Genomic DNA, 10755 nt, shown 5'->3' on the forward strand with positions numbered 1-10755 from the left:
GTAAGACGCTGGCTCGCTAGCCTGGAGGTCGGGTGTTCGATCCCTGCATTGGCCGAGAAAGTTCATCCAGATTTTCCGGCGTGGTTCCCCCTTGTCAGTGATGAAGGACGGATGGCCTGACAAGGACAGCTGTCTAGTCCTTCGGATGAGACGAAAAACCGAGGTCCCGTGTATACATTGGAATGCACGTAAAAGACCCCTTGGTAGTTGGAATTCGATATAAGAGTAGGCGATAGTGCCGCTGCCCGGGCAAAATTTCCCTCATAGCACACTGTATGGCGTATGCCCGTCTTCATTAGCCCAGTATAGGAGCAGAACAGTAGGACGTTAAACCCTATTTCATTTCATTTCCAATTCACGCCACACGGCTAATTGTTAACATCACGTGGTTTGTTTAACACCCGGCAAGTGAGATATTTTTGTGCGTGCTGACAGTGTTTGTATTTACATGTATTTCTACGGACCTGTGGCACATATATATTCACATAAATATACCAAGCAGCAAAAGAAACGTCAGGTTGGCATGCATAAAACTTGCACTTATTCTGAGACCGACTATGTGAAATTTAGGTGCAATTATATTAAGTATTTGAGGTTTTTCCCTTCTATTCTGGCATTATTTGTTTACCTCATTAATTCATTCCGTCAGTCGCCGAGGCATAATTTTGAGACCGACTGCAGTGATTACACCTTTTTTGAGACCGACTATTTTTCTCCCTGTCGTCAGTGGCGGCGCCAGCCGTCGGTGATTGGAGGGGCAAAGCTGGGGCAAAGTCCAAGGTTAAGGGGGCAAAGGCAAGAGCTTCAACTAGGGGTAGGGGGCCTCCCCCAGAAAATTTTGAAAAACCGGTTGCCGGAAATGCAGCCTGGCAGTATTTCAGGCACTGATCGATGAGGTAAAGTGTCAAACGAACGGACTTGCGAATCACGACGAAGCCCACTCACGAGCGTCAAAGTAGGGAGTCCTACTGCTGGCACCGATCGTCGAGATAAATTACGAGTCTAGTATAATATCTCTGTCATAGATGACTGCCTTAACACGTGCTGTCACAGCACGCGGTGTGAATCATTAGCTGAATGGCGCGTGCATTGTTTACATAAGACATAACTGCTTTGGAGAGAATGCTGCATTTTAGTCATTTTAATACCCATTTACACTAAATAGGAAATAATTTTTACCTACAAATACGTCAAAGGCCTTTATTTATTTTTCCAATATATACAAAAAATGTTTTAGAATTTAATTTGTCGCAGGAAAAAAGTTAATATTTCTAGCTTATTAAGCCGCATCAATGTCATCCTTATCAGTGATTGTCGCGGCCAAGCAAATATTCACTGCGGATCAGTGTGCGCCAAAGTAGCGAGTACATTGGGGACCTCGCCAAGAAAATTTTGAAAAATAGACTGTCGGAAATGCTCTACAACATGCAAGTTTATGACTGAGTGGGGATGTGGGATTTATTCACCGTAGAAGGTATTGATTACCGAAACGTATCACAAATACTTTTTTTTATTTTCTAAAATTATTTGGGGGGGGGGGGGCAAACAGAGGGCACACCAGATTAATGGGTGCCCCCCTTGCCCCCCCCCCCCCCTATTAGAACATCGGGATTGAACTCGGGACATCTTTGCCGGCTCCCAAAACACAATACGTGGAGTAGTGATTTAACATTTATAGCTTGTCTAAAGAGAGAGAAGAGATTTTTAGGGTTAACTTACATGTAGAAGCTTCTGCTCCCTACATTTAAAACTAGGGGGGCTGCAACCACGCAAAATTTACACAAAAACAAATACACGGACAAGACATCATACTCAGAAAAAACACAAACGCCAGGGTGGAAAATGAAATGAAATGGAGTTTAACAGCCTACTGTTCTATAATGAAAACGGGTTTGCAATAGTGTATCACCCCGAAGTAACTAGTTTTATTTAATAAAATGCATTAGCAAAACACACACACACACACCCACACACACACACACAAAACCGCGCTGATTGGGCTTCCTTCATTCTTTAACGCAATAAAATGGCTTCAACATCTGACGACTTTTTATTCTACATTAAAAAAATACTTCCAGCCCTAAAAGTGATAAAAAAAGAGAAATAAGCTAAAAGTAGGAATGTTTTTTTACAATCTAATTAAAATATAGATCTATATTTCGTTTCGTTTTTTATACTTTCGATGGCCTACCCAAGTGTAGTAAGACAAGTAAAATCGAAATTTTGAACTATAAAAACGAAACGAAATTGGATCTGTGTTTTAATCAGATTGTGTTTATGGGGGAGTAAATTACTCGGTTGAAAAGAGCCAAACTGATCCGCAGTAAATATTCGCTTGACCGTGACTAAAAGAAGACTTTCGCCTGAATGCCATGAAACAGTTTAGAAAAAAACATGTTTTTTTTTCAATATTATAAAACCATCTAAATTAGAGGGATTATGAACGAGAGTTCTATAATACTATCTCCATGAGTAATATTAGAAATTGCTTCAACATCTGATATTAATCTTGGAAATTATCTAAAAATACCTCTAGCGATAAAGTGAGAAATTATGATAGATTACGTCAGAGTAGAAATCAACAAGTTCTCGAAAGATACCCGGTGTAGTATAAAAAAAGAGAGGGGCAGAAGTTACATTTGAGGATAATAGTCACGGGCGTGTGCGAGGGGTGGGTCATTTAATGGACGATAGAGCAAAGTGAGGTTGAAAATATTCAGACAATATCCCCACCTGCATTCGCACAAACACACTGGAAGGTATACTAATGGACACGTTTTTTAAGGGGCTAAATCTGCCCACACGGGATCGTTTGAGACAGGAATATTTAGAAAATATGGGGTGGTTAACTGTAGATTTTATAATAAAGACATGGGCAACAGTAGACTCTATAATAAAGACAGGCAACTGTGCGTTGAGTTGATTTATACATTTTCTTGAAATTTACCTCGCAGTTTCGCAGTGAAAACTATGATAAAAGAAAAAAACATGAAAAGGTTTACACCGCGGTGTAAACGTTTTTTTCTGTGGTAGAAAGTTTTCTCTGTGGTATTAAGTTTTCTCCGCGGTGTAAACCTTTTCTCCGTTGTGTAAACCTTTTATCCCCGGTGTAAACCTTTTCTCCGTGGTGTAAACATTTTCTCCGCGTTGCAAACATTTTCTCCGCAGTATAAAGTTTTCGCGGAAACCTTTTCTGCGCGATGAACAGATTGTTCATGTTTTTTTATTTATCATAGTTTTCTCCGCAGTATAAAGTTTTCGCGGAAACCTTTTCTGCGCGATGAACAGATTTTTCATTTATCATAGTTTTTACTGCGATTTCTCATATGAGTTAAATTTCAAGAAAAGTATAAATCAACGTATGGCACTAAAAGGCCACCGTACAAATGTAGATTTTATAATAACGAAAGACAAGTGTATAATTTTATAATAAAGACTTATCTATTTTTGTTTCATGTTATTGCTATGTCTACAGTAATGATAATAATGTTATTAGTGATCTTTATCTCCACATTCCGACATTTTGGCAATAATAACTTCATTGTAAATTCGTAACAATATGTTTTGCAATCATTGTTAATAAAATTGTTAATAATTATTGCATGTAAAGAAATGTGGTTTAACGTCCATTCGATACAAACTATATAGGTCATTTCGGGACTAACATATGGTTCAATTGTATTTCAGTAATTCGGTTGCGCGTAGGGGTCTTTAGCAGTGTGAGGAAATGGAGGACCCGGAAAAAACCTACGAGATTGGACAGGCGACCCTACTCCTTGTACATGCGGGAATTCGAAACCACGCCAGTTGACTCAATGACATAAAGCATAAATCTGCAGCAAAAATGATAGGATTTGCACTACAGAAACTGTACAATATCTGGGGCCTGCCCCCCCCCCCTCAGCTCACGACTCTGGCTACGGGCCTCTCAACGGACCGCAGCTCACGACTCTGGCTACGGGCCTCTCAACGGACCGCAGCTCACGACTCTGGCTACGGGCCTCTCAACGGACCGCAGCTCACGACTCTGGCTACGGGCCTCTCAACGGACCGCAGCTCACGACTCTGGCTACGGGCCTCTCAACGGACCGCAGGTCACGACTCTGGCTACGGGCCTCTCAACGGACCGCAGCTCACGACTCTGGCTACGGGCCTCTCAACGGACCGACGGACGTGGATGACGCTATAATACGGCCATACTGAAATGTTGGCGTATAATAAAGATTAAAGCATATGAAGTTTGTCCCAAAATAATTGAAATGAAATGAAATGAAATGGGGTTTAACGTCCTACTGTTCTGCTCCTAAACTGGGCTAATGAAGACGGACATACACCAGCCATACAATGTGCTATGAGGGAAATTTTGCCCGGGCAGCGGAGCTACGGCCTACTCTTATATCGAATTCCAACTGCCAAGGGATCTTTTACGTGCACGCCAATGTGTACCTGGGGCCTCGGTTTTTCGTCCCATCCGAACGACTAGACAGCTGTCCTTGTCAGACCCTCCGTCCTGCATCACTGACAAGGGGAAACCACGCCGGAAAATCTGGATGAACTTTATTGGCCAATGCAAGGATCGAACACCCGACCTCCAGGCTAGCGAGCCAGCGTCTTACCATCTAAGCCATCGTGCCCCCCCCCCCACTCCAAAAAAAAATAACACATAAGATCAATCCAATTTAATTTATGTTTTTGACCCAATGGGTTTAGCTCGCTTAAAACCAGATGTCTTTTATACTGAACAGATAAGCCCGTGGTAATGTATAGGACAATATTAATATCGTCTATATGTCAAATATAACAACCAGTCCATTTCAGCTAATAATTAAATCAATAAATAATTATTAATAATCATATGACGATAATTTGTATAATAAATAGTTAATAATTGTTTAGGCATATTAGACGATTTATTGTTGTGTAACATGTTTGATGATTGCCGACGGATCAATACAATATTTACCAGAAATGTAAACATCAGAACGAAGCGCTGGTGGCTTTTGAAATTTTAAACTGGTTTGGTTTATCTGCCCCACCATTGCGTTCTGACGCATAAGTTAAAGTTGCAATTTCATATTCTTAAGTTATATTTTTAAAATTTATTAAAATAAAGCCTTAAAATAGATGGTATCTATAAACAGTCCTACCTTGTTAAAGAATAATCCTATCCTATAATTCACTATTGCCAGTTGGGTAATTGGCAAAAATATCATTTTCATCTTCAAATTCCAGCGTTTGAAGATAACTACTCCATGGTGGAGAATAGAAAACAAGGGAGGTAATTGTGTTATTATTTCCGGTGTAAATGAGTTTTAAGTGTAAGAATGACACCTATGATCGTATAATAGTGATTTGACAACCTATTGAGCAAAATACATAGAAATGATTATGTTTTGACTTTCTTAGAAAATATGAAATTGTAACTTTAAACTTGTTTTAAAAGAACTGCGATCATTAAACCAGTTTAACTTGCGCCTCGGAACGAAAGGGTGAGGCAAATAAACCAGTTAAAAAAAAAAAAAAAAACCTTGGCAAAGCACGATGCCAATCAGATAGTAATTCAATAAGCAAAACTTTCAATTTTTACTTCAAAGCATTTATTACATTTTTGCCACATTATCCAAATACAATTAAGCATAGACCTGAAATGGGTACACATCTATTCTAAATCGAAGCGTTAGACACTGGCATTGCCCGCCCTTTTAAAACGGAACAGGTTTGACGTGTTAACGTCAAGAAGGTGGCGCTAAATAAATGTCGAGACAACAGCCAATCAAGATACGGCATATAATACCCAAAGCGAGAACCTTTAATGGGTTATCCTCATAAAGTCTGTCATTGAGTCGACTGGCGTGGTTTCGAATCCCCGGTTGTACGTGGCAAGGAGTAGGGTCGCCTGTCCAACCTCGTGGGTTTTCTCCGGGCCCTCCGGTTTCCTCCCACTGCTAAAGACCCATACGCGCAAGCGAATTATATAAATAAAATTTAACCATATGTTAGTCCCGAAATGACCTAGTTTGTGTCGAGTGGACGTTAAACCCCATTTCTCTCTCTCTTTTAATGGGTTATCCGATTTTGTTTAAAAAAACAAAAAAACCCAAAAAAAACACCGCTTGATTAACTTTACTGACAATATTTGCAGACAAACGAAAGTTGTTTAACTACATTGGGCCGGGTATGTTTCATTAGTCCTAATAGTATAAAATTATCTTATTTTTAAGATGTTACGTGTATTAATAGAGAAATTAAGTTTGCCAGGGGAAACTGAAGGCAACCAATCGTAGCTAAAAACAAGCATACCATATATCTCAACGTTTTTAGCTACGTTCTTGTAGCTATCTTGTTTTGGCCGTCTGAACTGGGCGGCTAACAATCGCCATCCTCACTAGCCATCTTCCTGGCAAAATGGCGTGTCCATGTGTAATTTACCTCTAACCTGTAACCGATTAGGTCAAAATAGTTGCATACATTATGCAAGTGCTAAATCTGCCTATTGCAGGTCTTTCTTTAGGCCTGGAATGTTATCTACATTATTAATTAGACATTAATTAACTTATCCAAACCATAATCAACTCTAGCCTGCGATATTTACTGGATTAGGATCCGATCTGCTGCTCAACGCTCATTCAATCGCTAAATTCTCGGTTCAGAATGGATCAATTTGACTGAAATTTTCAGGAAATTTCCTTTACATCATCTTTTTATCTCCCATGATGTATCTTTAAACAATCCGAAATAAGAGTGTGTGTGAATTAGTTTATTTTACGTCCGCTTATGTAAACATGATGCAATAATTTACGATGTGATTAGTGAATTAAATAAAGGAATAAAGAATTATTAGATATTTATATATATGTACAGAAGACAGTAAATACGGTCGAAACGTTTTATGACAAACGAGTAGGCCGTAGCAATAAGTAGGGGCCACGGTTACTCACTGTTCTGGACGGAGTAAAACTTCTTTCCACAGTAATAAGTCCATGTAACTTTTAAGAAATACACTTTTTTCCAGATTACTTTTAATTGAAAGACATTATCTTTTTAAGTGTCAATCGAAATTTTGTTCCCATAGTACAGTAAATACAGAAATTAAAAGTACTGGTTATATATAAAATCTGGATTAATATTGTATCGAAAAGCCTTAAGTAACTAAGCAGGAAATGATACCTATGTAAATTAATCATAAGAATGATGAACACCTGAAGTACTGAATGAGGTATTTCAAATACGAGGAATGCTATCAAAATGGCAATTAACAATAAAGTTGTTTGGTGAGATTCATTTCTCGAACGATTGAGTTGTCGACTCATGGCTTTCCTTGACCTGGCTGCTGACTTGAGGGTGTAAACCAATTTACACGTAATAAACAACATGCCAACACAAGGTATAATTTGAACAAAAATAATCTCCAAGATAGTTTGAATAAAAATATAATTGTGCCATGTGTCCACCACGTCTACAAAACATGACGAAACAGATCTCTTTTCTTCTTCGTTCCAAAAGACAACACGTGTTATTTTTCGCATAAACAATAAACAAACATACGAGAAGAGAGAAATGACAAAAATCAGAATAACTACTCCAATAGCAATCTTATAGCGACACCAAAGTTTAGCTTTGATTGGATGGCAGACTAAAATGTAGCGAAATACACCCAAATATAGCGTTAACCACACTGACGATGTATAAAAAACATTAGACACTAATAAAAATGGCATCTTTAAATAAACACACCAGTGGTAAGGCGTGTAGCTCTTAAAATAGGGAACACAAATATACAGAGATACTGGTAAAGAAATCAAAGTTCGTAATAAATCAGCTACAGCAATGGCGGACAACACAAATGACGTCACAGATCGCATTTCCTTCCTCTGTAAAACGATTAGAAATAAAATGTTTAATATAATCACTGTTATACAGATAATGGCATTGAGAGGACCATCAAGTATCCAAAATGTAGAATTGTTTTTCGCGCGCAGCCAGAATTCTATGAACACTTGATCAATATCGCTGTGTTCACCCCTCAAAGTTGTATTTTCCATAGTTGTAAAATATGTCCCAAAGAAATATCAGTCAGTCGAAATTTGAATGAGTTCCGTGCGTTATTTACAAACAAATGACGATCTACAATTTTTGCAACATTCGCCAGACTGATGTTTTACGAAAATACTTGGCCTGCTCACCGAGATCTGCGCGTGGAAGGCTGCCGATATCAAATGATCGGCTGATTAAAATGACCTTTTTATGAGTTGACAAGTTATATGTTGTAATAGTAGTGTGTGACTGATTAGGTCTGGGTGTTAAATGATACCGCCTGGGTCGGGTGCTTTTTTTTAAATATCGCCAATAGTATTGCGAAAGTGATCGACATCGACAGAGTTGTTAAAGGGACAATAACACTCTTGCTGGCTTGACATCTCCAGTAAATAAATATTAGCCTTTTTCTAAGTATTAGATGTTTAAGTGTCCTACCTGTCGTGTAAATTATCCATTACATCCTATTTTACTTGTCCAGAGGGTTCGAAAATATGTTTAAATCAAAGTCACATTTGAAAAGGTTTACATTAGGCTTTTCAAATCATTTAGTTGAATTTTTCCATTTTTTTAAATTAGGTGTGTTAAGATGAAATTTGTATCATCAATTAATTGGAATACTGTAAAATAGTACAATTTGTTGACCAGAATAAAGATTGGGACATATTATTCTGTTACAACAAGAGTGGTATTGAGCCTTTAAAGGTATACATATCCAAAAGTTAAACGATTTCATACAAAACTGACAAAGCTTTGGATTAAGAGAGCGAGAGAGAAATGGGGTTTAACGTCCACTCGACACAAACTAGGTCATTTCGGGAATAACATATGGTTTAATTTTATTTCAATAATTCGCTTGCGCATAGGGGTCTTTAGCAGTGGGAGGAAACTGGAGTACCCGAAGAAAACCCACCAGGTTGGACAGGCGACCTTACTCCTTGTCACGCAGGGGAGGATTGGGCCATCGGGCGATCGCCCAAAGGGCCGGTTGGACAAAAAATGAAAAAAAATTTTTTGTCCAATTCGTCTAAAAAACCTTTTTTTTCTGCTGAACATTATATTGGGGCGGGGGGAAGCGGATATTGGACCGGCCATGGAGCGATGATGATCATGTTGTATGTGGCCGGTGGCTTTAACGGGCCGCCACGCCATCACTGGGCTGATATAATAGACTTTCTGGGCCGGGTGTGCTGGGTGTAGGCCGGAATTCGGAATCCTGCAATGGGGATTCCGAATTTCATCCGAACAAATCCAAAATTCAAAAAGCAGCTTTCATGAAATTTACTTTCGCCACTCTCTACCAATGTGTCTCGTGGCCTTTCATCACAGGAGGAATCAACTAGCGCTCTCGGCAACAAAAATGGGACATTTTTTAATGAAAATATTCCTACTTATTCAATATTCCTAACTGGTTAATCAAATGGTCAAAATTTTCTCAACTAGTCCCATTTTTTAACCAGTTAAGTTATCTTGACTCTTGACGATACAATGATAAGACGTTAATTAATAATATGACGATATGATATAAACGTTTTCTTGCTTAGAGATGAAATAAAATATGTTATTCACGACAAAACGACAAATGTTCTATTTATTTTATGATTTTACAATCATTTTAGGTAAAAACAACATGGACTACTGCTAGCCAGTGGAATAACACTTTTATTTCACTGATAAAACGCGGTATTCCACTACTGATCATAAAATAAAATTAGATATGCCACCAAATCGGTCAGTAAAAGGGGCCGCTCCGACACGGCGTCTTATGTAGACCTATACTGTACGTGAACGTCAAGGTCAATCATCTTGCACAGAGTTCAAAGAAAGCTTTCGTATTACCGTCAAAAAACATATTGCTTACACCTATGTGGACTAGATGTCACTTTTATCACTGTCTACAACAGGCCCGGAGCCAGTTTGATTTCTGTGGAGGGGCAGTTTAGGTTTTAGGTGGGGGCACAGTCTACAGTAGGTATTTTAGAGCTATGGTCGGCATTTTTTAAGGGGGGGGGGGGGGGGGGCAAAACATGTTTTCGGGGGGGGGGGGGGCAATGCACAGTCTACAGTAGGTATTTTAGAGCTATGGTCGGCAATTTTTTTTCGGGGGGGGGGGGGAGGCAAAACATTTTTTCAGGGGCATTGCCCCCTTACCCCCCGCTGGCTACGGGCCTGGTCTACAAAGCAATTTTGAACTACAATAATGTATACGTTAGTAAAGCTGTGATATATATAAAACATGTAGATATAGCATTTGAACTCATGATTTACAAATAGTGAAAGTAAAGTACGTAGACCTATAGCAATATTGAGAGAAGTTTAGACAAGTGATAGAACATGCTAATCTTGTAACTGTGCTGACATTCATGACGAATTGAATGCTCTGAAACTTTGCCCATCAGATAAGTATCTCGGAATAAAGTTTAGTTTGAAAATCATCAACAGCTGTTAAAGTCTTCTGTTACCTTGGCCTGAATTCATAGCGGAAGTGACACAAGTTTCTAAAAAGTAACTCAGTGGATAGAATTCCCGTGCCGTATTTGATTCTATATATACTCTTCAAATAGAGTAGGGGATTTTGAAATGCAAATACCTATGCAGGTTGTGATATGATAAATAGTCATGGACACTTGATATGTTTTGAGAGTATGTTCACATATGAAGTACTTATCGCCCCAACAGAACCACTGAGCTGCACTGCGACACGCAATAGCGCCATAAACG

At 38.9% G+C, this 10755-nt stretch overlaps 1 protein-coding gene across 1 annotated transcript; it reads right to left on the reverse strand.

Moving 5' to 3' along the window:
* Window positions 1-6116: 6116 nt before the first annotated feature.
* On the reverse strand, window positions 6117-8183 carry LOC126822241 (sex peptide receptor-like). The gene has a single exon (XM_050551009.2). The coding sequence runs from the start codon at window positions 8040-8042 to the stop codon at window positions 7020-7022; it is 1023 nt and encodes a 340-aa protein (XP_050406966.2). The 5' UTR covers window positions 8043-8183; the 3' UTR covers window positions 6117-7019.
* Between the last annotated feature and the right edge of the window lie 2572 nt (window positions 8184-10755).

This window comes from Patella vulgata, chromosome 5 (genome assembly GCF_932274485.2).
Source record: "Patella vulgata chromosome 5, xgPatVulg1.2, whole genome shotgun sequence".
Classification (NCBI taxonomy): Eukaryota; Metazoa; Mollusca; class Gastropoda; family Patellidae; genus Patella; species Patella vulgata.